This window comes from Myiozetetes cayanensis, unplaced genomic scaffold (assembly GCF_022539395.1).
Source record: "Myiozetetes cayanensis isolate MyiCay16 unplaced genomic scaffold, myiCay2020 scf10, whole genome shotgun sequence".
Taxonomy (NCBI): Eukaryota; Metazoa; Chordata; class Aves; order Passeriformes; family Tyrannidae; genus Myiozetetes; species Myiozetetes cayanensis.
The window spans coordinates 33,439,142-33,466,836 of NW_026086605.1; the positions used below are offsets into that span (position 1 = coordinate 33,439,142).

Genomic DNA, 27,695 nt, shown 5'->3' on the forward strand with positions numbered 1-27,695 from the left:
TACATTAAAAATTTTATTACAAAAAAAAAGTAACAGTAAGGCAGTTTCTCAGTTGTCAGTCACTGTGAGCCAAACAGTTTTCAATCATCTTTAATACAAAACTAGATTCACACAGGAGCCACGCTCGGGATCCAAAAGCCCTTGGAGAAATGATGGGGGTAAGGCAGAAAGCAGCAGCACCAGGGGAATCCCTTACAGTCAGCATTGGATGCATGGACACTACTGCAGTGGAGGGAGAAGAAAGGGGGATTGTCTGCAGTTTAAAAATATCAAATGACCCTTCTGTCATAATCTGGGGTGTTCCTGATGTGCCTCAGCAGATTGGAGGTTTAATTTTGGGGGATTTTTTCTTTTATTTTTTTTTTTAATCAAGTGAAATTTTCCACTGTCAAAAGACAAATTGATTTTCTTTCCTGAAGAATTGTCTTGGAGTAGTTCACTGCTTTGAAAAGTCGTGCACTAAACCATTTTCACTCCCCAGGCAGTGCCTCTTGAGAGACCTTCCTTAAAATGCTGTTTATCACTGCAAGTGCTCGCTGGTGTTGGGGTGAGGGAAGGAGCTGCTGAGCAGAATTCCCCAACTCGTGGTTCATCCTTGGGTGTTGGTTGAAGGGAGATGGGAATAGCAAACCCAAATGCTGTTTGCCACCTCTGTCCATGGTGCCAGTACAGGGCTTTCCTTTTGTGCTTGTTCACTGTGTGGGATTGGCTCCCTAAAAGCATTTATGGATACCCCAAAGGGAAGATCCCCAACACCACACTGATCACTGTATCCTTTTTGACTTGCAGGGAAGTGGCAGGAGTTACCTGCAGCTGTGGAGCTTATGGAGCTTAAGAAACTAAAAAAGATGGGGAAGAGAAAAAAAAAAAAGAAGACCCTGGATAGGAATGGAGATGGATGAAAAAGGGGAAAAACTCAGGTAGGAGGAAATAGTATGTTGTTTTTTTTCTAATTATTACAATTTAGTGCTCAAAGATCCTCTCTGCTCACCCAGTTCTGGGGTGGATTCCTTTAGATCAGCTACTGCTCTTGGGTTAGCAGCTGCTTGGAAAAAAGGAGCAGTACAGATGTGAGACTTTTTATTTGTGTCCTCAAGGTGCTGGATGGACTTTGCTTCCCATCTGCCAAAAGCACAGGCCAAATGCAGGCAGGAGCAGGGCTAAGGATGAGCAGTTCTGTGGGTCCCATTGCTACCAGGCTCAGTAGGAATTTAACAATATATTTTCCAGCAAAGACCTTAAAGTGTCTTCTGATCCTCCGACTATAGTACCTTAAACTGCATTCCCAGTATTCCAGAGGTATTTCTAGCACGTTAACAATTGGTCTTGTCTACGTTTGGCTCAATTGTCAAGATTTTATTGAGGCAGAAAACCCAATTAACCAAAATTGGAATTTTTTTTTCCTTGGTGAAGACTTCAGGCTTGACCCCTAACCAGTAAAACCATAATAATCCAGAAAATTGGACTGTTTAGGTAGAGTCAAGTGTGGCTCCCTTTGATTTTTTGTCCTCATGCTAGTGGAGTAGTTGGTTATTTTGCTATAAGAATCCTGCTGTGGAAGGGAAAGGGTTCACGAAAGTGAGCCTGCATCTAAAAAAGGTTCAGGACTATAAATAGGGTGACAGTTTCTCAGGGAACCTCGAGAGCTGTGAGGAGGACGAGGGTGGAGAGCGTTCTGTGAGGACTCTTGTGTCACCTCAGCACCTGAAGTCTCTTCACCAGTTTGAAATTCCAGCATCCTAAGGCACGGCTATTTCGATTAATGAAGATGGGAACACCCCCCCTTCCCTCCTGCCCGAGGAGCAGATGGAAGAGCTGGCTGCTGGGACAGAACAAAAGCAGCATTTGTTCACGTGGACAAACATTCCAGAGGTGGGGAAAGGTGGGCTGTGGGTGTTGTCAGGCTGCTCTGACACAGGCACAACACTGGGGAAGCGTCCCGGCCGTGCCTGTGGAACTGCTGGCTCGCATTGCCAAGGTTGGGAGCCACATTCCCCACAGGGGCCAAGAAGGAAGACAATTTAAAAAATCAGGGCTTTTGTGGAAGTGGGAAAACTGGTTAAAACATGGTAATAACCTGTTTTCCAGAGAAACACAAAGGATGCCCGCAGTTCTCAGCAACAGTGGTCAGGCACTCTGGGAAAGCAAGGAGCTGAATGTCTGGGAATTGAGGAACTGGAATGGGTTTAACTCAGCACTCCTTAAGAGGGGAGCCCTCCCATGACATCACCCATGTCTTCCCACACTGCTCAGAGGGATGATGGTGACAGGAACACCACACACAACACCACAGTTAGTTGTGGCCCTCATCTGTATTTTGTCCTTTTTTTTTTTTTTTCCCGGTAACACTCATAAACCTCAGTATTTTCTGTCCATAAAACCTCGGGGGGGTGGGTGGGTATTGGAAGGGAACTAAAAGCACATTTGTCCTGTCCACAGCTGAGGGTGGGGGGAACTGAACCTGGAGTGGAGTGTTAGTCAGTTGTAAACTGTTGGAGATGTGCATTTTACATGGACTGATACACAGGAGACGCCGACGGCTCCGCATCATTCCAGCTCCGATAAAGTGCACGGCCTTCGGAATTCCTGCCCCCGCTCGTGGAGCCACTTGTTGGATACTGCAAAGACACAAAGGGATTGGATCACTGCATGTGGGTAGCTCTTACTGAACCTAAATACGCTGTTGGTGAAGCACACCATTATCTTAATTTCTTAAAAGTGTTTTAATTGTGGAATCACAGGGTTTGGGTCAGAAGGGGCATTAAAATCATCTCGTTCCAACCCCCTGCTATGCACAGATGTGAAGTTGGTCTAATAAATACAGGAGGGGAAAAACTTCCCTGCAAAACTACAAAAGACTCTTAAAGGAGGTAGGGTCTTACATGTATTTAATACATATAATAAAATATGCTGCTATATGGAGTATCTATAGCGTATAGAGATGAAGCAGATAAAGTAAATTAAATAAGATTTATTTATAAAGAACTGCATTTCTTGGTGCTTTTTATCCCACCACGAAGTCCAGAGGAAAAAGAAAAGCAAGGCAAGGCACCACCCAAGGCCCAGGCTGGGGTGCCAGGCAGGTACTCACCCCATTTATTCCCCACTAGCACCGGGCAGGCCGCGTGCCGTGTGCTGTAATCGCCTTCTCCACTCGGGAAGAGGTTGTACCAGAACACAGCTGTTCCCTGGGAATGGCAGGGGACACCCTCAGCATTCTGCTCTGGGCAATACACACTTAAACACCAACTCACTTAAGGATAAAAGCAAAGGTAAGTGTATTTGTATTTCAGATTCTTTTATGCTGGAGGCTCCTTTCCACACTCTAATATTTGCTTCCTTAGGACTTATTCTGTGTCCGTGTAATACTTGGCTCTTAATTTTTTTTAAACCCCAGGCCAGTTTCATTGAAATCCTGACCAGTTTTAGAAAGCAAGATTATTTACTAAAAAGGAGCAGCAGGCCAGCCAAGGTAACCTTATTTGAGACCCTGCTGAGGGAAAAAACTAACAGGAACACGACATTTCAGGGAGAATTCCCTACAGATGCCTCAGGACTAGAGCAGCTTAGAGATCTGAATGTTTTCAGGATGTGTTTTGAAGCACTGTAATGTTTTGCAGAGTCTGTGCAGAGGAAGCAGCCAAGTTCCCAATGTAATACAGGGAATGTCGGGAATCACCATCAGTGCTCCATCACTGAACCATGAGCACCTCTGTGCTGCCATGACCAGGGCTGTGATTTTCCTTCTTTTGAAGGTTCATTTTAAAGCTTCTTTCATGCCCCTGCTGTATTTTGAGGAGGTGGAGAAGGGCAGTTCCAGCAGATACATCCCTGCTCACCTTTCTGGGCCAAACGCTGGCTCCTACTTCAGGAAAGACCGTGGCTCCCCCTGCTGACACGTCACTCATCTGCACAGGTGGGGAAACACATGTGAGAGCTCAAACATTCTCATATTTTAGTAAAATAGAACTGGGCTATAAAACAAGTTAATTTACACCTCCCTTAAAAAGGCTGAACCCTCCCCACTGTGTCCCAGTGCAACCCCAGCCTGCAGTGCTTGGGCAGCGAACAGGCTGTAAATACTGATGCAGATATAAAAATGAACAGCCAGGCAAGTAATTTTGAGTAAAATCCCCCTTACAGAAGAACCACAGGGTCTGGGTAAGAAGACAACAGTCCCCCAGAGTTTGTGGCTGCTTCATTTAGAAGTCACTTCAGTAAAAGCCAAGATGAAAAACAAAAGGAGTATCAAATCATTCAGGGGTACAAAATATGGAGGGACACATTGTTGGCACTAGCACGGGGCAGGAAGGTATCACTTACATAAAACAACCAAGTAGCAATTCTGTTGCCTGTTCCCAATTCCTTAAAAGCATCTGGCTCATCTTTCTGTGAACAAAAGCAAGCAGATTCCATCAGCGCTTCCTTTGGGCTGCCGAGAGGAGCCAATGACACAGAGTGGCTGAGGCAGCAGCACCGTGGGCTCGGGCAGAGGAATTAATGGACCCTTTGATTTGGAAGGAGGAGGTGAGAGTGGAATTGGAGTGAATCCATTAATTTGAATTAAGCAGGCAGCTTAAAATCTCTCTAGGGTGTGGAGGGCAGGGGTTGAAGGGACAGTAATCTGTCTGGGGATGGATAGGAAGGAAAGAAGGAAGGAAAGGAAGGAAGGAGCCTCAGTGTGCCCTAAGCACCAGGAATACCCAGAGCAGTGCACCAAGGCTGAGTAGTGCAGCTGGTGATCCACAGGCTCCCCTGCCCTGACAGGGGTTGGAAAAGAGCTAAACAATGTGACAGATAGTGAGGAACAGACTCTGTGCCCAGAGGCCGAGGCTGCCCCAGGTCTCTGCTCCCCTCCCGCTCTGTACTTGCCCGTGCAAAGTCAAAGTGGGGTTCATACTGTCCTCCCACTCCATAATTTGCCACCTGCAAAAGAGAAACAACAGCTCTTGTGAAGGAGAAAGAGGTGAAGACAGAACAGGACTTACCCTTCCAAAATCAAAGTGAGGCTCATACTGGCCCCCTACTCCGTAGTTGGCTACCTACAGTGAGAGGAGAAGCACAGGCTCTAGTCAAGCAGTCTTTATCCAGCAACATTGTGACTGTCAGCTACAGCTGACAGTCAGACACAGGCTTGGTGTCTGCCACTGATCTTGCCACTGTCAGCTACAGCTGACAGTGGCAAGATCAGTGGCAGACACCAAGCCCCAGGGAATCACAAGCCTCAGCTGTTTATAAAAAATAACCTCAATGTTCAACCAGATCCTGGGGCATTTTATCCCCCGGAGTCTTGACAGGGGCACAGCAGCTTCCAGACCCCTGTCTGGGTGTCCTGCTTTCCAGGACTCACACTTTGCTCACAGCAGCTGCTCCTTCAAAGGCCTCAAGCAAACGTATAAAAGTACTTTTAAATTACACCCACAGCCAGTGTTTCCCACATTATAGGGACACCAGGTACACTGTTGGCCTTCCTTAAGTACCAGTCAAGCTGAATTACCATCCCTGCAGCAGTGAAGCTTAGGTTTGGTTATATAAATAAAAAGGAATTATATATCCACAGAGTTTCAGTTCTCCCTGTCCCCCTCAAGCACCAAAAGCCATTTCCCACTGAAGAGCTGCTCTACAAACACACCTTTGTTTCTTCCTGCCCCCACAGTAAATAAAAGAGCTTTTGTGCCACCTGAGCCACCCAAAATGAAGTGGGGACTGACATCCAGCACCAACCCCGGCCTCAGAATTACCTGCAGCTCCTCTGCTGTGGAGACATCCAGCCCTGTGAGGTCCTGTATCCTCGTGTTGATCCGGGACACCACGGGGCTCTCGTACCCCGACAGCCACGCACTGCGGGGACAACCAGGGAGGTGTGACAGGAGCAGGCAGTGAACAGCAGGGCAGCAAACACTGGGAATTACTTAACACTCTGACGTGACTTTTTAGGACTTTTCAAGAAATTATCTCCACGTTGCAGAAGACCTGCGTTTAACAGACGTGGTTTTGAGAAAGGACATTTCGAGCCCTGGTTTAAGGGAATGCTGACTCCCCAGTGACAGAAGGGAACGCTCCAAACAGTGACAAACTGCCTCGAGCTGCTTTCTAAACCAGGCACAGACAGCTTTGCTCTTACCCCTTCCCAACAGCTAATTCAGCCCACGCAGGTGATGCATTTTGAAGCAACGTTTGGCAAAGGAAGGGGGCGAGAGAGTTCCTCTCCTTGTCTGTGTGTCTGTAACTCGGCTCTCCTCCACAGCACAGCACTGTGTGCTCTGCCCTTTCACATCACTTACCTGTGCAATCCTGGTACAAACCATCCTGAAAACAATTTCGTGACACAATTCCTACCAGAACAACCTCCTGCAGGTTTGCCATTTAGCATGTGCTTCAGGTAAATGATTTTCAAGGGGGAACCTCAAACCCTTATTTTTCTTTTTAAATATAAAGGTCAGCCTTACAGTTCCAAAGGCATCTTTCAAAATGTTTCCCTCCTGCTACATATTAGAACTTTTTGGCTAAAAATACTGCATTTTTCTTTTTCTTTTTATCACCTGCTCACCTGATGCCTGGTTTTCTTGCTGCTTTCCTCATCCCATGCCATCCTTTGTTTATCTTTCTGCTAATCATTAATATGGATGATAATGATGATTTGGGGCTCATTTCTCCCTCACCTCCCCTTTTTTTTGCAGGACAATGGAGACAGGTAGTTCTACCCCTTTTTCCAGCAGCTGACTCAGCTTTAGGGCTCATCAGTGGTTCCTGCTGGAGGGAAATCCCTGTGCTCAGCTGGAAACTATCAGTAGCAGCATCATAGTATTTTTATTCAAATTAACCTTCCCATCTGTACTAAATTAAGTTTTTCTTCTTTAATTTGCATTAAAAAAATATAATAATCCCCAAATCCTTCTCCTGGGAGGAAGAGTAGCATGACACAGGACATGAGGCACTGACACAGGTTACAGAATCTCTACGAGCGTTTTGGGTTTTTTTTTCAAATGCCAAATGAACGACAGATAAAAGAAAGGAGGTTTTTTTTAAGGCAGACATGCACAGACACAGCCACAGACCCATCCATTTCTGAACACTGTTAGTACAGGGAGGGGTTACAGCACAACCAGCTTTGATTTCAGGTGGTGGAAGGATGAGTAGATGTAAATGAAGCCAAATAACACCCCCCCCCCCAAAAAAGCAGCCACGGTGAACAGGGGAATGCTCACAAGCAATCCTAACCTCACATTAACACACACAAAAAAAACCTCAACACATCCACCAGCTCCATCTGCCTCTGGCCAGTCTGTGCATATGGGGGGGAAAAAAGTAAAAAAAAAAACAACAACCCAAAGAAAGACAAAACCCAAGCATTCCTCCTGTATGGGTTATTTAGAGTAGCAGTGAATGCTTCCACAGGGAGAATACTGCAGCCTTTCAGGAAGGGAAATACTGCACGTATTTTAAAAATAAAATTAATTGCCTGAGGATACAAAGGAAGTCTCTGAAAGGTGGAGGAACGGGGAACTGAAACCACAATCCAAGTGCCAGCCTGTCTGCTGAGCAGAGCTGGGGGAGGCCTGGAGTGCTGAGGAGTTCCAGTGGGATTTAACCCTGTAAGTGTCACAGAACCTGCTCTGCCTGCTCACAGAATATTCCCATCTGACCCACATTCCTTCCCCTGCCATCTCAGCCTGCTCCCTTGCTGACATCCAAGTCGGTCTCTGCCTCGTTCAAGACCATTTCCTCACACAAAGGAGGCTTTTTTTCCTGCTCTCCTCTTATCAAAAAAGAGACAGACAGGCTCCCCTCAGCAGTGCTGTGGGAGATGCAGCATTAACAGCCTTCAAGGGTGCTCAGCAACCCTTTTTCTTCTGATATTTGCACAGCTCAGGGGTCAGTGTGAGTCAGCAAATGCACACAGCTCTGCCCTTCCACGTACACCTGGCAGATCAGCAACTTCAGTGTGACAGGTTCATGGGCACTCTGTCATATCTGTGACCAGCTGAGCCCACTGTGGGCAGAAAAATTCCTCACAGAAGAGGGACAAGGTGATTTCTGGGAAGCCACAGGCAGGGTAGATCAATATGCAAGTGATTTACTTACAGGAGGAGTTGGTATTTCCTTAATAACTACCACCCCAAATTCTCTGCCCACACGAGTTTAGTGTTTTGCTGACCCACCTGGCATTGTAAAAACACATCCCTGAACTAAGTCAATATGCTATTAAAAAAAAAAAATTAAATACTTTCATTACCATGCTGTATTCACACTGGGGGGGGGGTTTGCTTTGCTTCTTCCTCACACCCACATCTGGCTTTTAACAACTTCTATTTGTTACAAACAGAGAGGAACAATCACATTTCCTCACAGAACCCCAGAATGGTTTGGGCTGGAAGGGACCTTACAGATCATCCAGTGCCACCCCCAGCCATGGGCAGGGACACCTCCACTAGCCCAGGTTGCTCCAAACCCCATCCAACCTGGCCTTGGACACTTCCAGGGTTGGGGCATCCACAAAAAATGTCTTATAATTCTGCATGAGTTACCTTAAGGGTTTTTAATACCACACAATTTTTTATAGAGAGAAATCACTTTGGACTAAGCAATATACTACAGGGAAAAAAAAAAACCACCTCAGCCAACTCTCCACAGCAGACACATTCCCCCAAAATCTCAGCTCTGCTCAGCCTAGGAGCAGACATTACATTTCAACACTGCTTCTGTGAGTCACTGGCCACGAAATACCAGCATTTCTGTTTAAAAGCTTTCTAAAATGCAATTAATATCTTAAAAAAAAAAAAAAAAAAGTACCAGCAGAGACGCACCAGGGAGTGAATAAAAGCCCAGACTGGTATTTCTGAAGTGGAAACTTTACCACTACGTGCTACAAGCTCTGGCTGCCTGCTGGGAGGAGAGGGAGGGGAGAGGGGGGGGGGAAAGAAAAAAAAGCAGTTTTTTATCTTTGAAAGCAGTGTGTGAGTGGGTGGGTTTATTCTGGTGGTGCTGGCGAGGTGCCCCCGTTGACAGAGCCTGCCACGTCCCACCAAGGGAACAGTGGTGCTCTCAGAGACTGGAATGCTGTAATTTGGGAGGGCATTTGCTAGGAAGGAATGTTTGAAGGGGGAAAGCAGTCATCTAGTAAAAAAATAAAGCTGCTTTTTTTCTTTTTTTTTTGGGGTTTCAGGAGCAATGATTCATCTGGAATCCAAACCAGCTCGAGCAGCTCCAACAGGAAGATGTTTCCAGCAGGAACAGCACAGACCCTCTAACTCAGGCTGCCCTGGGCTCTGGAGGGAGATTCACCTCCTGCTCTGGATTTAGGTGTCAAATTCTCCTGGAATGTCCACACACATCCTGGAAATCTGCACCTGGAGCAACGCAAAGGCAAGGGGAAGCAGGACGAGGGCAGACCCCCTCCACCCTCAAGAAATGAGGTCTTCCCTAAATTCTTGGATGTTTCCTCACAGTTCTAATCCCGGTTCCCAGCGAGAGACCGGATTAAAAAACTTAGCAGAATCCGATTGGAGAGTTCCTCAGGTATGCTGGGAGGAAATCCCACAGTGCCACCTTTTTGAGCACCAAACCTTAAGTAAGGTGCCATTCCCCAGGAGCTGGCCAGGAGGCTCTATCCCAGGTTTTTCCATCGGCTTTTCATATGCTGAGTGGTGCTTTGTAAGTATTCTTTTCAGCCCGTGGCAGCTGCAATACCTCGGGGCATAACACTTCTACTGATGGAAAATCACAACTCTAAAATTAAACTTTCTTTTACTGAGGCTCATCTATTTAAATAGGGGGGCAGTAATGCATCCCAATTTCCATCAGTGATCTGCTCCTGCAACTCCCAATATCAGCATATCACGTTTGACAGAAACTTCGAGGAGGGGAAGGAGGTTCCTCAGCAATGCCCCAGAGCTGCCTGGCACTGAGGACAAATCCCAAGACTGAACAAATGCTGCCTTTAAAATATGCAGTGACAAACAACCAAGGTAGATGAGACATGGACAAGACTTGAATGTTAAAAGCAAAAAAAAAAAAAAAATTTAAATGCAACACATGTCCAACAGGAAGACAAATGTTCCTAAAGGCCCCCTGGAGGAGGAACCTGTGGGGAAAGTTTTAAGGAGCAAACAATTTCCAAAGGATTCTCACTACCTGTGTGTGCCCGTGAGCACCTAGACCCACATGCTCCAAAGGTGCAAGGCAATTTTCAAAGGATAAAAATTAACGTTTCCAACTTCTAACAACAGTGGCCTTAAGGATCTGCCCTCAGCTCCAATGGTTATCCCATTTTTTCTAAGTCTTATAATCACTTCTGAATCAATCACCTTCCTATGATCCACAATTTGGAAGTAGTTTGACCTTTTTAAAGACATTCACAGCTCAATAAAAGCCCTTAAGCTCCAGACCGTTCTAATTGCCAGGGGTTTGTTCAGAGCAGCTGAAAGCACACTGGGTTTCCAGTAAAGCACCAACTGCATTCCATCATTTCAACGGGGGAATCCTTTACAGCCACCACCTAGCTTTAATTTGCAGCATTCCCAGGAATCAGAGCAGCTCCTGGTTTTCAGCAGGTGTGGATATGTGGAATTTTAGGAGCAGGGGTGAGCCAGGCAGGTCCCTATTGCACCGTCAGCGGAGCCCCGCGCTCAAGTTTAGTACGTTAGTTGGGGCAGACAAGCCATGCTCAGCACTTCCACCTTGGAATAGCACCAATTCCTACCAATCCCTACTCCAGCAGGCCACGAGCTTTGTGTTACGTGCCAGCTCAGCTCACTTAGGCCACTTTCTAAAGAAAGGCGTAAGAACAGAAGTCCCGACGGCTCCTCGGCCCCCATGTTTAGCGCTGAAGCGGCACAGCCCCAGAACAGACTTCCTCGGACAGGGAATCCCTTGGGAAGACGTTCCCTTACCTCTTAGAGACTCTGTAATGTGCTGTGGTCAGTTTCCCAGTCTCAGGGTCATGAACAGTAGCACGGCTCAGCTACAAAAAGAGAAAGGACAAGGCTTACCCACCTCGCAGGCTGCGCTTTGCCAACCCCAGGGGTTCGAGAGGGTTCCGATTGCTCCGGATGCAAAGCTCACCAATTAGCAATGTTGGGAGGGCAACAGAAGCTGCAGCTGCCGTGTCCAAATCGCACCAAATTGGTTGGAAAATTTTGGTTAGATTGTCCTTTCACTTTTTTCCTCCCTTTTTAAATTTTTTCTTTTTTTTTTTTCTTTTTTGATTTTAACTCAAGACTTTCTCCAAGTAATTTCTGATGCTGAGTTTCCCAGACAATTCCTCTCCACCCAGAAGTTTAAGTCCTTCCTGATGGTGTGCGTGGCCAATCTTTTAATTAACACAACTTAAAACCAGGGGAGGGCAGGCAGGGGCAGGTGGTTTCAGATCCAGCCAATTTTGGAAAACGCTGGCTGAATTCAATACTTGCAGCACTTAATAGACAAGCTTGAAAAGAACCGGGAGCCTGGTGAAAATGAGCCAGATTTGTGTCAGGCAGGAGGTAAAGGAGCTCAGCTGGGAGTATGGGATTATCCTGGACGAGGAGATGCTCTGTGTGTGTGTGTGCACAGCAAGGACTCAAAGCATCTCTTCCACCTGTAAAGGCACTTACACATTTTCCAAGGAAGGGGAGGACAACTCGTGGTTGGTGAGAAGAGCAAGGGGGAAAGGAATATACAAATTAAACCCAAAATCCAGATTTTACTGAAGGTTTTGTAGCATCACATGTTTTCCACACTGACTGCAGAGACCTGACCGTTGGCAAACACGCGCTGAGAAGGCGCCCGAAAAAAGAAAAGAGAACAAATCAAAACACGCCCCCAGAACTTCCAGAACTGAAGGAAGAGACTGAGAAACTCAGCAGGAACAGCCTGTCACAGATCTGCAGGGGACAGCAGGGTGGACTCCACGGTTGTTCTTTGGCCCACCTCTTGTCTCCCCGTAAAGAGCAGGACGTACACACTCATTCCAGGCCCAAGACCTCTGGCATGGAGCTCTCTTACCTTTTGCTAATTCTGTAATGTGCCGTCTCCAAGGCTCCCGTTATGGGGTTTGAAATGGTGGCTCGCCTCAGCTGTGAAGCGAACCATCAGAATAGTTGCATTACAAGCACAATCTGCATCCCAGCAATCCGACCCGTCAGAAGCCTGGGGGGGGGGAACAATGCCCGGAGCCGCCACCGCCACCGCCCCGGCGCTGCTCCGGGAGCACCCCGGGGAACCAGGGGCAGCCTCCACTTTTACTACAAAGAGGGGTTTGGCTTTTTCTGTTATTTTTTTTTTTTGTAGTGTTAGAGAAGGTCAGGTTCTCCAGAAGTCCTGTTTCCATGTCTGCAGCAAGGAGAACAGTTGCTGGATAAAGCCAGCTCGAGGCTTTCGTTCCCTCTGTGTTGCAGCAGCTGCTGGGAGCAGCACGGTGTTATGGCACGTGGGCAGCTGGTGCTTTGTTACTCTGCCCTGCACGTGGGCAAGGAGTTTCACAGGTAAACTGGATCCAGGCAGCACCATCGTTCCCAACAAGCCAAAGACAAATAAACCCTCCTTTTTGGGTTCTTCCTATACCAAAAGCAGCACTGAACTGTGCTCACACAAACTACTGCTTCATCCATGGTTATACTGAACTCCTGAGATACACACAAGTATTTCTCTGCTGTTAAAGTAAACTAAGCAAATCAACACCTACCAACAAGAAAAGGTGCTGGGAGCTCCTAATATGCAGACACATAAAAACTGAGGCACAAACCACAATTCTAGCGAGACTCCTGAAGCTGAATAACGAGCTGAATAATGCCAGCACAGATCAGACAGTGCTGTCATCCCAGAGGATGGCAACATCCCAAGCACTGGGAAGGAGATGACCTTTCAGTCTCCAGAAACACAATCCCTCTGGCTGCTGAGCCGTGCAAGGCCTCGGCCGCAGGGAATACGTGGAACGACAACCACGTGCAGATGCTCCTGCATTAATGACCTGTGGATCTCTAAGCTGTGAGCCAAATGTCTGACAGGAAAACGACGACCTCAGCAAGTTCCAGAACTTGCAGTGACCACAGGTTTTCTGCTTCCTAAGGAAGTGACCTGGTCATACTCCCCAGACATAATGCAGCAGCAAAGGGGATTAATCACCTACAGCCCAACAAGCGAGGCTCTGATCCTCAGCCCTGCAGCAAAGCTGCCTGCCAGGAGAGCAGGAGATGCCTCACAGCGAAGTGAAAAAGCTTGCACTTCCTGCTTACAGCTCGGACTGTCCCCTCAGGACTCACAGAACAGAACCAACTGAGGTTGGAAAAGGCCTGCAAGGTCATCCAGTCCAACCTGTGCCCGATCCCCACCTTGTCCCCCAGCCTAGAGCACTCAGTGCCATGTCCAGTCCTTCCTCGGATTATTATCTGCACTCAGAAACAGGAATCTTTGCATCCAGTGCCTGAAACTGGGATGAAGAGCCACCATAGTCAATAAGAAGGCAAATATCACCAATTAAGCCCTGCCTTCTTAAAGCTCTTTCATCTGCAGGCAACTTCCAAGCCTGGGAGACAGCAGGCAGTTTTATACCGATATGGAGACTGCAACCATTCTTTCTTGTCTGCACAATAAGGTGGCGTTCCAGGAGCAGAAGAAAGGCTGCCTTTCCCTAGACAGCACTCTTCTCCAGACTTTAAGGGAAAAAGCAAAAACCAGAAAGCCCAGCAAATACCAGGAATACTCCAAGGCACCCCAGCTGCAGCACGTTTGTTTTCTGCTGGAGAACATCAGCGTGTGCTGAAATTGTGTCTGCTGGAAGAGCCTGGCACCCCTGCCCTGCTGCCACCTGGCTCTGCCCATCACACAGCACTTCCAGCTCTTCCCCACCATCTCCTTCCGAGAGCGTCACCAGGAGCTGCACGGTGAGGAAAGCAAGGAGTGAGGGCACTGCCTCCCACAGGACACATCACACCCACTCACACAGGAAGCACACAGGGGGAACTCAGGATTCCGAAGGCAAAGGACCATGAGGCATTTACCCTCATGGAATTCAACATTCCAAAGGCAAAGGAGCATAAGGCATTTACCCTCGGCTTGGCCAGCTCCTTCACGGTCTCGATCTCCTCGTCAGAGATGATGTCCAGGAAGCGAACGATCCGGGGCTTGTCCCACTCGTCCTCCTGCTTGACAGGGCCCAGGATGTACCTGGGATTCCTGTTCCCGTCGTAGTAGCGGCAGAAGAGTCTCTTTTGTCTCTGAGGAGTCTGAAAGGGAGGCAGAGCCAGAGAGGGTCAGAGAATTTCCATGGGACATTAACAGAGAAACAGAACATGCTCTGAGGACAAGACACGGGGACAACCCATTTTCCCTACCTCACTGTTGTTACAGGTTTAAAGGGATGCTTTGACTTTGAGAAATTAGTACTGTCAGCACATGGATGCTGCTGTGCAATACTTCAACAAGCATTACTTGACATAGTCCTATTAAAGTAATTTTCTCACTAAAAAACCACCCTTATTTAATTCTCTTAAGTAGCTCTAGACTTCCACCATCCTTACTCAATTAATCACACTGATGTAGCACATCCAAGTCAGCCAGCACAGCCCTGCCTGTGGCAATATCCCTTTTTTTGTCTACTGGACAGACTGAAACAGGGAAGAAATCCAACACACACATCCAGCTGCTCTAACAACTTCCTTCCTTCCACACCACACACAAATTCCTGACATTGCTTTGTTGGGTTCAAACATGTGAGAACAGTCTACTCCACTTTACCATTTTGAGCCCCTCCCCACGGCACAGCATTTCGTACTTCCTTCTCTCAGGCAGGTAATCCTTTTTCTTAACCTCAGTTTCCTTCTCCTGCTCTTCTGAATCCGTGCTGGACTTATTTCCTTCTTTCTCTTTGGCCATGATATATTCAAAATATTTCATGTTCCCGTTGGCTCTCTGATGTTCGGGATCTATTGACAAAGAAAGGGGGGAGGATCACTGGCAGGTCTCCAGCTTGGGAGGAACTATCCAGAAGTGGTTTATTTACAGGAAGCAAGAGGAAACAAGATGCACACTGGTGCTTCCCAAACCCTCACTGCACATGGAGGTCCCAGCACTCAGGAAAAGGGTTTGGCCCTTCCAGCCCATCCCACCAGTGAGGGAGAGACAGAAGAGAGAGCTGGGACAGCGTGGCCAGCTGCAAACCTAAACAATACCCTCAGGGGATTTAAGATTTCTGGGGACAAAGCTTTTAACAATCCCTGAACTTACAGAAGCTTCAGATCTTTGATAAAAGGCTCTCAGTAGATTTTGCTATGTTAGGTTCGGTTCTGAGCTTCTCAGTGCGCCTCCTTTACACAGTCAATCGGCAAAGTATTTACAGAGGAATAAGTACTTTCAGATTTCACAGAACAGTCTCTATTTCTTGTTTTTCCAAGCTTTTCACCCCCAGCATGCCTCATTTGCATTTAAATCATCTGCAGAGATTTCGGTGTCACCAATTTAGTTTCAGTTTCACTCATTTTGGTTTTGCCTGTACCTAAATGGGAAGTAATCTCGGCCCAGCCAAGTAAAATAGGGGGAGAGAGGCAAATTTCAGGAAGTAATGACTAAGATGGGTAAGGAGTTAGAAACCAACAGTGCTGGGAGGCAGAAGGAACAACCCTTAACCCCAACACTCCCGGTGTGGCCGTTGAGCTGAACTGTTCATCTGAAAACTAAAACCACCTTTCAAAAACGCACACCCAGGCCCAGAGCACAGGCAAGGCCACGCTGCCCAGGACAAACCCACAGCCAGCATCCCCCCAGCACCCAGCTGGATCCCCCCTCTCCCATACCCAGCTCCAGGAGGCGTTTGGTGAGTGCCATGGCCTTGCCCAGGTCCCCCTGCTGATACACAGCGTAGCTCAGGTAGTCCAGGATGTAGACTTTGTCCGCTGAGGACACTTCTCCCTCATCCAGCTGTTTCAGAGCCTGCTCCATCCAGAGTTCCGTGTGGTAGTAATCAGCTTCCGTGTAGGCAATCTTCCCCAGCTCAAAGCAATCCTCAGCTGTCAGGAAGGATTTGTGCTTCACACCTGGGTTTTTAAAACAAAAGCAGAGTTTACACAAAGCTCCGGACCCGTCCTCAAGAGCGACGTTCTTCACTTCTCGTTCTCAGCACTTTTATTTCTGTTCTCCAGCAGCTCCCTTCTGTGGTTGCCACTTGCTGAAGGCTCAGATGAGGGCTGTAAACCCTTGGCAGAACACACAGATGCAGATTTTCATTCCCAGAATACCAGCAACGAGCTTGAATGTCTTTACCATTAGTGAAAACCAAAATAAAACAAACCTTCCCCAGACCATCCCCCCCCCAACTCTGAGAGCAACAGTGAGCGAAATACGAGAAATACGGAAGTTTCAGAGATCTGTTTTCAAACAAAGACGTCACATTATCGCTTTCTGAAAGTCCCTGAAGCACAGCTTGTTAGTGACAACTTGGAGGAGGAGGAAAAGGAAAAACATCAGGCAGTAAATTCCCAGCTGCTCGGGATTTTTTTGAAGTTGGTCATTTTTAGAAACATTTTAAGTGACCTCTGAAAGATTAAAGCGCTTGCAAGCAAATTACAGATTCCTGTTTTTTTTGCCTCTGGAAATACAGGCCCAACGAGAAACCAAATTTAATCTTGTAAGAGGGAAGCAGGACCTGCCAGTTTTCCAGCTAAAATTACGCTCCTGATTACATCTTAATAAGTTTCTACCAGCAGCTCTGCAGCCCTCAAAGAGGGGAAGCTGCTCTGCTGAAGAGCCCTCCCGTGAAATGCAGTATTCCCACAGGACAGCTTTGTTCACTGGACACCTTGTGCTGTGATGGGCAGTGACTGCAGCTTTCTGAGCCTGGAGCTGCAAACTCTCAAAGCTCACAAAGATTTGGCAATACGGCAGGAGCTGAGGTTCTGACCCAAACTGGCCCTGGGAAGGAAAACAAGGAACACAAACAAGTGCCCACAGGGGATATTCCCCTCTGGAGCTCTCCAGAGTCCAACCCATTCTTGTTTATACTCCAGAACTTCCAAGTTCTGCCATTACCCTTCATCACACACAGTCAGGACAGCTCATTGCTTCAAAAGAAGCAAAACCTTCCCCCTTGTGTTTTTGTGCTGTTTTAAGGAAACAGTAACGAGCTGCTTACTGTGTTAGAAGGAATCTGTAGGTCCTTGAGACGATCTTGAACCAAACCCAAAAGCAAGGTTATACATCATAACATACAGAGCCAATTACCCTTAATTTTATTAGGCATCTGACCACAATCAGCACTTGCAAAAACACAGATGGATTGCACAGAGCTGACTTTTTGCCAGTTGGCACGGGGCTATTTTTGAACAGAGGAAACAAAGAAGACTGAGCAGAGAAAGAGTTTCCTGATAAGAAAGAGGTGTGTCCTCTCCTGCATATAAATCTGTTAAAGGTCAGCTCAGGTAATGCCACACGAGCTCAGATCTGTCTTTTCCTTTTCAGTTTAGACACTCTTGTGAAGTTTAAGCCCAAAGAAACTTCCCACTCTGAAGGGTCTATCTTATCCCTGAGAGGGAAAAGGATAATGAAGGATAGAACTGGTTTGTTAAAATGCATAAAGTTGTGCAATAACATCTGCCAGTGCAACAGAAGGCAAACCCTCACCCAGGCAAGATTTTATTGCTCTTGATTTTTCATTAAAAATTATTAACACTAAATTATCTTACCATCATTGCTAGAAGAAAGACACAGATTTCAACTAAAAAGACTTTTTTTTCCTAAGTTTTAGCCACTCAAACCTTTTGCCATTGTTACCTTCCCACCGAGGAGCTGAACGAGGTGGAAGAGAGGAAATGATTTATGAACAGTGAACATTTAAAGTTCACTGGAAATAAAATTCCAGGCTCTTACCTGGCAGATTCCCTCTGGAGAGGGTGTCTGTGTCCAGATTATACGTGTCCTGGAGCCTCAAAAGGGCTTTGGCTGCGCCGGTCTGATCCTCATCGTTCGGGAAGAACTGCCGCTGGATAGTCATGTTGGAGATAAAGCCTGGGAAAGACAGGGAAACCCTTGGCTTTGTCCTGGGAATTCTGTAAGATCCACCTTCACACAGCTCTCAAGTGAACTCATGGCACATGCTGCACAAGTAGCATTTGGTGTTTTGTTTTTTTTTAATTAAAGAAAGCAAAGGAACAGTCCAAAAGAAACACTTGGGGGCTTTTCGTGGCAGCACGAGGGAGATGTTTGTTGAACACACCCAACAGGTTCTATAATGTAAAAAATATTCTCTCAAGGAACTGTTCCCCTCTTTTGCCCCAAGCAGTGCCAACATGATGCTGATTAAATTCATCTTAATGTCCACCAGCAGAAATCTAAGCAGCATGACCAAAAGCGGCCCAAGTGCAATAAGCAACACTCAGCTGGCAAAACCATCCAGAAAATAGTGAACTGGCCAAATTTGTGACTTTTGCCACACTCTAGCACACTCCTTTTAACTATTCAGAACTCATAACTCTATTACTTTATGGGAAAAAATACATATCCTTTTCCTCCCATGCTTCCCTTCTTTTACTGCACTGCACTTCCCCCAATATTTTCCTTTCTCCTTATAACAAAAAATGGACTTTCTTCTTTTCCCTCCCCTCACTCAGAAGAAGGGCTTAAGACACACCAGTGCAGATTTGTGGCTGGCAGGTGCAGAGCCTTTTCAGGTGGCATGTTCAGTCCCTCTCACAGCCACAGGGAAGCTGAACGTGCTGCATCCTGATCAGAGACGAATCCCAGGTCTTTCTGAAAGCTCTGCTTTCTTATAGTTCCTTCCTACAAACCTCCACCTGGTATCAGCTGTTGAGGGAGTCTCACAGGTCAAATATAACCATCCTGGCTTCCTTTTGCTAAGTGCCTTTCACAGTCAAGAATTTCATGCCCTATTCCTTGCTAAAGAGCTTCTGCTCCTGCTGAAGAGCAAAGAGGCAGCAGAGTGTTTACCACACTAATTCAGATTGGTTCCACAAATGCTCTGTCTCAAAAGCAGCCTCACAAACCCCATTCAAACCCTGACATGTGAGGGACACAGCCAAGGAACTGCATTTGGCACATGATCCTGGTTTTTTTTTTCCTGCAGGCACACTCACCATCTGACATGTCCTTCAGGACCAGGCTCTCCAGCTCACCCCACTCGGTGTTGAGCCTTTTCATCAACTTGAAGGCATTTACAGGATGTCCCAAAAACCCCTCTGGGTCTTTTGTGGCAGTGGCTGTCAGCTGATCCAATTTCTCTGCCCATCTATAATGAAAACACACCCTCATTAAAGTCTTGCACAAGTCTGCTGATGCTCTGGAGAACTGATTTCAAGCTACTCAAGTGTCTTCCTTAATAAAAAACCCAACAGAAATTGCAAGCACTTACATTATCTATATATAGAGTCTCCTAGAAGGAACAAAAAAGGCTATTTTCCTTTTTTTTCCCTCTTTTTTTTTTTTTTAATCTTCTTCCTCAGCTGCAGCTCAAACCTTGCGCTGCTTTTGCTGTCTTTGTTGGGACCCTGCCTGAAGGAACTCCTTCCTCCAAGCCCCCAAAGCCCCGTGCCAGCACTTCCATTATGAGCTGTCCATGCAGGACTAATCAAAAACAAAGCTTTACCCCCATTTGCAATCTTTTTTTTTTTTTTTAATGGGGGTTTTTTTCCCCCTTAAGTTTACAAAAAGGCAGTTCAACGCTCATCTCAAGCTATTTTATGTTCAGACACATGCTCTTACATCTGTCACAAGCTCTTTACTTATCCCACCACAAAGCTGAAAGCTTAAAGAAAGGACAAGGAGCCCAGATCCCATTCCTAGGTGCTGCTTCTCCATCTCCACAATCCTCTCTAAGTGCCATAAGGCATTCCCAACCCCAACGTGCTCCCAAACAATGCAGATTCTACGAAACAACGCCCTGAAATCAGGGTAAATTAATGTTTAAAAAGCCACACCCCACAGACAAAACCAAACTCCAACAGAAGGCAACTACAAAAATCTGCAGCCTGGAGGGAACTCTGTTCACCAGTGTGTTCCCAGAACCTGGTTTGCCTCAGTTAAGCTTGCAGGGTTTTTTTCAAGTGGTTTCTCCTTCATAAAAGCCCCCACACGAGGCCTGAGCCACCCTCCACATTCCAGGGAATTACCAACTTTCCCTGAGTTGAAGTGAACACCAGCTCCCAATATCCTTCAGTCAAGGGGCAGGGCCCAACAAACAATGCTGCCATTTCTTCCAGGGTCTTTTATCTTCATTGACAGAGATAAAACTTTTCTGACCCGACAGCTCCTCTGAAATCATAAAAGCAGAGCTGCAGCATTCAGGACAATAAGCTGCATTTACACACTCTTGGATGTCCAGTTGGCACATTCCCATGTCAGTTTGTAGCTGTAAAGAATATACTTCCAACATTCCAAACCTGTCAGCAATTCCAGCTCTGTACTTTATGCGATAAATAACAAACCCAGTCTGACAGAAGTACCTTCCTTCCTGGTTGGGAGAACACCAGAAAGTCATACCCAATAAAACAAAAATCCACCCATCTACCTAAAACTGTTTCAACATCCTCCAGACAGACTTACACACGTTTTTGAAAGCCAGGAAAGCATCCTGTTCAGTGATAGGGATAAAATCTGACATGTTTGGCTCTGTTGCTCAGCCCTACAGGTGTGAGGACCACGATAATGGTCAGGTCTCTTGTTATTTTTAAAAGCAGTCAAGCAGTTTTTGTTTTGCTTTATTTTATTTTTCAATCTAAACAGAGTAAAATCTGTAGAGACAGTCTGTGCCCTCGCAGTGGGTAATTACTATTCAGTGGCCACCCCAACACTTTCTGGTGGTTTACATCTGATGTTTCTTGGGTTTTAGCTTCCCCTCAGCAAACTGTCATTCCAAGAACTCCACCCCCTTGGGAATTACGTGCCAAGCAGGAGTCCTGAAGTGACAGTGCTGTACAGAAAGATTCCATCACTTGGGAGCTGCACAACCCCAACCCATGGCTCGGAGGGAACAACTCAGGACAAACACCCAGCAAGACCTGCTGGTTTAAGCTTTGCCAGAGGAAAAATTCCACAAATTTAATCAGCCTCAAGGAGCATTTTTTGCATAAGGGTGGACTCCCAATTATTAACCATTAGCATTGTGAAACAAACTGCTTACTTTTTGATCTGCTCCAGCTTGCTTTCCTCTGCCTTGATGTAATCCTTCAGTGACACCACCAGATCTTTTTCTGTGTTAATTAAGTCTGTCATATGGCCTGGAAAACAAAGGAGTTTGGTGAGTCAAGGAGAAACAAAAAAACTCTGGGAATTAAAGGCATTCTTCCTCTTTTCTACTTTCTTCCCTTCTGCAGCTCTGCCTTCCCCAAAGTCCTTCTGCATTTGCTTAAATAACCCTGAAGGACTGTTTGAGTAAGGCTTTTTTTGAAGGAGAAAAATCTCCTGCTGGACCAAGCTCGTTGCCATGGAAATTAATGTAATACCACATATTTATTATTAGAAGCAATTTCGGATTCATTTGGAAAAGGAAGTAGGTTGCCACAGAGTAATCTTTCATCCAAGCATACATAATGCAGAGCAAATAAAGAGAAAGCTGCAGAAATACACAAAGCACCCGTGTCTGACAGACAGACTAATCCAGAGCTTCATTTTTAAGATGACTTCCATGACTTTTAATGGGTGCCTGGCATTAATTAATAATTGTTTCATTTCCTGCAAGAAGGCAGCTGAACTGGTCCAGCCCCCACCTTCAGCTGTGCCCCAGGCCATCAGAACCCAGGGGTGAGCACACATTGATATTCTACATCACTCTGTAGCTCTTCCACTGGCTTCCACATAGGTGCCACAGTCCACACCAAAATTCTGTTTGAATTCCAAAACCTGTAAGAATAAATAATGACTACAAAGCCTAGCCTGGGTCATCAGACTACCTGGTCTGACTTAGAGCCTGTTTCTCCTCAAAGGAAAGTCAGTAACGTGGTAAGAACTAGGAAGTGGGTTTAATGCTGTACCAATTAAAGCCCCATGGTGATTAACACACAGCAGGAGCAGCAGTGAGAGCTGTCAAGAAACTCTCTTGGCTACACAGCAGGTACAGCAAAGGATGTCTCACCAATGGAAGTGAAGAAGTCCGTGTGGGCACAAGAAAAAGGCAGCAGAAATCCAAGGGTTAGGGCACACCAAACCTTGTTGAAGGCCATTGCTCAACAGCTGTCACCTCACCACAGACCTGTGACAGAAACAAACAAACAAACAAAAACACAGGTAAAAAAATCCCTGTTCACCAGAGAGTTGAATCCACCTTGAGAAGAGACAGTGGGGTTGCCACTAGTGCAGAATCCTGACAGGCTTGAGCAGCTCTCAGAGGACTAATGCCCTTCTGCTGACTTTCTTATACCTTTGTCTCCTGTGGGAAGAGAAGAATAGCTCAGAGATTCTTCTTTTTGACATCCAAGTCCCACTGCAGATGGAGCCGCTTTGCAAAAAGCACCGAGAAACCCAAGATCAAACATCGATAAAACCCCGTAACAAGCAAGGGAAAACACACATTGTCGAGTTCATCCACTCCATGAAAAAAGCCCAAAGTTTCCATTTTTCAGTCAGAAAGATGCCAGTGGAACAGGTCTAAATGAAAACCCCACACAAGCAGCTCAGAGGGGAGTGAGGGGCACACTCCCTGCTCCTTGGCTGCCACCACGAAAACGAGCTCCACACCTGACACAAAAGGCTGCTCTGTCCCTGGATCCTGGAAAAGTCCATGGCAGTGCTTTCTCCCAGGGCCAGCTGCCAAGCTCTCAGCCTTTCAGGCTCCTGATCCCTTCAGCAGCCCAGGATTGCCTGGCTCCTGCAGACTTCAAAAGTAATTATGCTGTCGTGGAATTCGCAAGGTTTACTCTTTTTTTTTCCAAACAAAAGCTTGAACTCTCACGTACTGTATCTGCTCAGGAAAAGGGACAGACTGACAGAAGCTGGTTTACAACTCTTCCGACAGCAAGACAACTGATGGAGAAGAAATGAAAAAGAAAAAAAAAAAAAAGAAAGAAAAAAAAAAGAAGAAAAGCAACAAGCCCAGCTACAAAGTGGTTTGGCCTATTTAGGGAAGAAAGCAACATGTTTTTGACTGAGCTGACAGAACTGAGAGCAAACAACACAAACCCAGGTATGCCTGGGTTCACACAAGGAAGGTGTAAACAACAGCAGCAAAGCCTAAAAGCTGCACCCAAAGCAAAACCATCCCACCCAAAAGTGGGGGTATTGACAGGGAACACATCCCTGGCTCCAGAGCACAGATCTCACATTGCACCTGAGGGTCTGGGAGCAGCTCCCTCCTTTCCTTTCCACCTCCAGCACTCCAAAAGGAGCAGCCCTGGCGTTTAGATTTACCCTGGGAGCTGCCTCTTGGACAGGACGAGCCCAGTTTCACTGGCACTGACGGGAATAACGGGAAACTTGAGCCTAGAAAAGCAGCACAACCTCCAGCTCCTGGAAAGCAGCTGAAACCTGCAGGACCACAACTGAAGGGCTGAAAACATTCCTACACACTCACTGGCAGAAAGCAAGTGAAAATCTGGAGAGGGGAGCCTGGAGTTTTACTTTTCCCCCAGTCAAGCCAGGCCCCTCAGCATCTCCAAGGCTCTGAATGCTGTCCACAGCAGCATTCCTCACCTCCTCCTCCTCCTCCTGGCTCAGCCCCTCCACAGCTCCATCAGGCTACTTCAAACTAATAAAACCACTGATATGGACCTGCTAAAACCACCTAAAGCCACCACTCCATCTGTACTTCCCCCTGCAGAGCCAAGAGCCTCCTGCTCATTCAGCACTCGAGCCAATACAGCTGTGAATCAGTGACAAAGCACAAACAGCTCCACTACACCAGAAATATTTGCCAGCCTTATCAGTGCTGGGAATTCACTCAGCTATTTGTTTACTGCACTCGGTGAAAAAAACACAAGGAAAAGCTTCGGAAAGTTTACTTTTTCTACTACTAATCAATAGGAAACTTCTCTGAAATGAAACAAAACAAGCAAACAAAACCAGAGAAAAGGTGATGAAAACAACGTTTCCTCTCCATGTACTGCTCTGAGAGACCTCGTTTTTCCTTTTCTCCAGGGGCTTTTTAAGCCTGCTCCAATACCAGGCTCCTCCAAATGCTGTTGCAACCTTCTTCCCACCTTGTACCTCCACAGGCACACAGCAGAACCAGCGACTGGCAACGGCCTCAAACTGCAACGAGAGGAATTCCAAGGCGGCAGAAACACAAAGTTTCTCCCAGTTCAGCACTAAGAAGAGGCTGCCCAGATGAGCCCATGTGCAGCCTAACCAGACCCTCAGGCTCGCCCAACTTGGAACAGGTTAGGTTAGGTGACATCCAGAGGTCACCTCCAGCTTGATTTTTTTCCTTCCTTTCCCCCATTTCCTGTCATCTCTGACTCCCCTAACGCTTTCAGCCACCCAAGATTCCTTCCCTCACTTGGACAGGGAGCCAGCCAAGCTCATGCTGCCCTAAGAGCAGTTGCTAAGTAGCAGAGCTTTCCAACTGCTGCAGGATCAGCCCCAGGTTCCCAAATCAAAGAGAATAAAGCTTGGTTAAGACAGATGCTGGAAATCTCTTTGGACGCAGCACAAGCTGCCAAGTAAGTAGGTTTAATTTCTTCCTGTGGGTGACATGAAGTAAAACAAGATGAAAATCCTCCCTCCATTATTCCTGCCAGTCTCACTCTCCTCCCCAGCAAAACACAAAGATGGCAATTGAGAACCTTGGAGAGGAGAGAATCACTACCCACGGAGGGAAGTGGGAGTCCAGCTGACAGCTTTGAACACAGGAGCTTCCCCACTTCCCAGAAGTGCATTCACTAAACATGGCAAAGCACACAAAAAAAAAACCCCACGGGAACGGGAAAAAGTAGTGAAGGGCAACCAAACACGTGGATACAAGCAAAACAAAGCAGCAAGTAGAGGAATGGCACTGCCAGGCGAGGCACAGGATTCCCCAGACAGCAGGGCCACACAACAAAAACACCTTTTCAACTCATTAAACTCACAGAGGGGGGGCTTTGAGGACTTTTCCTTAAAGAGTTCAGCTCAGCCCTACAGGTAGAGACATGCAAGCTGAAGGAAGAGTGAAGATAAAATGCAGTGACATGACCTCACCACGACCAAGGTCACAAATCAGTGCCCCAAGACTGGAGATGCTCGTTGGACAAGTCTCCTTGTTTCCAGCTCCGAGCTCCCAGGTGCTTACCAGGATCCAGAAAACGGGATAAAAAATTGGAAGCTGAGGGTGTACTTCAACACAGAGCTATCCCAGAATAATTCTAACTTAATTCTAAACCAGCTTCTTTATTTAGGTAAGGAATTAGTGGCCTACTCCAAATGAAGGCAAGGCCAGGAGACAAAACTGCATCATCAGGGTTCTCCACTTTTGATTTAAATTCGTGTCTGCTCTCCCAATCCTTACTGTATCCCACTGCATATAAAAAATAGGAAAAACCCCAGACAGTTAAAACTGAGCTGAGTTTGGGAGAAGTGGAGAGGATGGCACTAGAAGTGATAGCTGCTCGCTGCCCAAAACCTCTCCTGTCTCACGGACAACCCAAGTTATAGCCTCATCACACGATATGCCTGGAAATACTACTCCAAAGGAAAGAAATTCCCAGAATAAGTACTAAGAACATTTAGCTGCCACCGTTTCTTAACGGTCTCACAGGACAGAAACACTGGAATCCAGTTCCCAAGTCCTCCAGCATGGCCAAAGCTGGTTTAAAATTCAGATTCGAGCAGCGAGAGAAGGAAGATTTTCTGTAATCGCTGCTACCAAAAGAACGGGGCGTGTTTCAGGCTTCTTTTAAGGACAGAGTTGTAAGAGAACCTCATCTATGTAAATAATACAGTCTAGTAAGAGATGAGAATCAATTTTAGCATCAAGTAGGGGTGATGTGTTTTAATTACCACTCGCTGCCAAGCTGAAGGCAGCATTTGTGAGCCTGAGTACTGAGCACGTGTGTTCGTACCCAGGGAACTGCAGCAAGTTTTCCCATGGCTTCTTCCAGCCCCAGAGGCCGCTTGTTTTAACTTCCCAAGCCAAGACAGTGAACACTGGGGATGGAATGGAGCACTTATCTTACTAGACACAACAAGCAGGAGGCTGTCCTTCTGTTTACCCTTCTGCTCAAGGATCAGCAGAGCACCTATAGAGGTTAGAATGTTTTCAGATATTAAGAGTGGTTGCAAAGAAAGCAGGACAATCCCAATGATCTGACAGGTGAAGTGAGGTTTTTTTCAAGGAGGATGTTCTCGTGAAGAAAAGGGGTTTCCTTACCTCTATCAGTCTCAGCATTGGAGGAGGCAGAGTTTTCCTCCCATAAACCTCTCTATTTATCCTCACTCCTTCCAGAGTTAACTCACTACATGTCATTTCTGTCTGTCAAACTGCACTGGGAATTTTCCAACCTACGTGCAAGGCCTGAAATCACAGCTTCAAATGCCAGAATTTGAACCTACTCATTTAAAGCTCTACAGGTCAGAGAGTTGGCTCGGGGAAGAAAATAAAGGGAGGAGAAAGTTAATCAGTCCTGGTTGTGTCAGCACATACCTAAGGAGCAGTGCAGAGTACTCCAGGTCAAATGAAATGCCTGGCAGGGTGGTTTAAGGCATTAAAAAGGATCCAGCAATGCTCCAAGAGTAGAGCAGTAGGGCAGAGAACATCTCTGACCCAACAGGAGGCCTCTGCTTCCCAGACAGACCAGGAACTCATTACCTTTACTTTCCGCCCCTGGCAGAGCACTGTCTGCACGCTCAGCCAACAGCCCCTGGCCTTGTGGGAAGCTGCATTTATTTATTTATTCTTGTAACCAATGGCTTCTTTCATTCACTAAACCCTTGAGCACGGAACCTTCACTTATCACAGGTAGGTGAACACTTAAAGCGCTCTGCATTCTCCTCTTACTGAGGCCAGCAGGAAAAACAAAGTGTCTGCAATCCTGAAGGACCTTTACTTTTCAGGTGAACTGGAATAAGTACGTGTGACATTTTTATTTTCTTTATTCTATTCACCAGCAAAGACTCCACGTCGGGAGTTTCTCCTGCCGGTCAGGTTTAGGTTGCTATCAAAACACACACACACACTGAAGAGCAAAGAGCTGCCGGCAAAGGCGGGCGCGAAACCCCGCACAAAGCGAGCGGCTGGGAAACAGCGGGGAGGGGGGGAACGCAGCGCAGCCCCATGCCCGGCGGGGCCATCCCCGCACACCGCGCTCAGGCCGAGCAGCTCCCCGCCCGCCCCGGGGCTGCGCGGAGGGCGGGGGAGCCGAGCCGGGGGTGCTCGGGGAGCGGGCGGGGGAGGACGCGGAGCAGGAGGAGGAGGCGGCGGCGGGTGTGTTTAGTCTGCCAGGCGCGGGGAAGCCGGCGCGGCGGCGCCCTCCCGCCCCCCTCCGGAGGCTGCCGGCTCCCGTTACGTAAGGGCCGGGAGCACCGGGCCGGCAGCGCCGGGACCCCTCGCCGCGGGGGCGGCGGCCGCGGGGCGCTGCCACGTATCGCCCCCAACCCACCCGCGCCCGCCCGCGTGGCGGCCGGACCCGCGGCGCTGCCCTCAGCCGACCCACCCCACCCGCCCACAGCGCGGCGGGGGCGGCCGGGCCTCACCTGAGCGCGGGGGAGGTGCGGGGGGGGTGTCGGCGGGGCGGGGGCGGCGCCGCTGCGGGAGCTCCGCGTCGTGCCCGGGGGCTGCTCACACTGAGCGCGCGACCGCCCCGCAA

At 47.3% G+C, this 27,695-nt stretch overlaps 1 protein-coding gene across 4 annotated transcripts; it reads right to left on the reverse strand.

The window, feature by feature from the left end:
• Window positions 1–44: 44 nt before the first annotated feature.
• Window positions 45–27,644, reverse strand: P4HA1 (prolyl 4-hydroxylase subunit alpha 1). Of its 4 annotated transcripts, none has more exons than XM_050339661.1 (15): window positions 27,583–27,644; window positions 22,055–22,171; window positions 21,104–21,200; window positions 19,062–19,213; window positions 17,839–17,976; window positions 15,771–16,010; window positions 14,716–14,903; window positions 14,028–14,204; window positions 11,986–12,056; window positions 5,742–5,841; window positions 4,873–4,926; window positions 4,324–4,389; window positions 3,840–3,908; window positions 3,092–3,188; window positions 45–2,618 (listed from the first exon to the last, which is right to left on the reverse strand). In XM_050339661.1, exons 2-15 carry the CDS (start codon window positions 22,140–22,142, stop codon window positions 2,548–2,550), a joined length of 1,608 nt encoding a protein of 535 aa, XP_050195618.1. In that variant the 5' UTR covers window positions 22,143–22,171; window positions 27,583–27,644; the 3' UTR covers window positions 45–2,547. The 4 variants fall into 4 exon arrangements, with proteins under 4 accessions (XP_050195618.1, XP_050195609.1, XP_050195599.1 ...); XM_050339652.1 differs by lacking the exon at window positions 11,986–12,056 and adding an exon at window positions 10,893–10,963 and having other exon boundaries at window positions 27,583–27,637; XM_050339642.1 differs by lacking the exon at window positions 4,873–4,926 and adding an exon at window positions 4,989–5,042 and having other exon boundaries at window positions 27,583–27,637.
• Between the last annotated feature and the right edge of the window lie 51 nt (window positions 27,645–27,695).

Excerpts from the sequence above, each read along its gene's own strand:
- P4HA1 (XM_050339661.1), bottom strand. The coding sequence starts at position 22,142 with ATGGCCTTCAACAAGGTTTGGTGTGCCCTAACCCTTGGATTTCTGCTG. Across the intron at positions 17,977-19,061 it reads CCTGAAGGACATGTCAGATG|GCTTTATCTCCAACATGACT; the intron begins GTGAGTGTGCCT and ends TGTCTTTCCCAG. Across the intron at positions 4,927-5,741 it reads CCACAGCAGAGGAGCTGCAG|GTGGCAAATTATGGAGTGGG; the intron begins GTAATTCTGAGG and ends TCTCTTTTGCAG.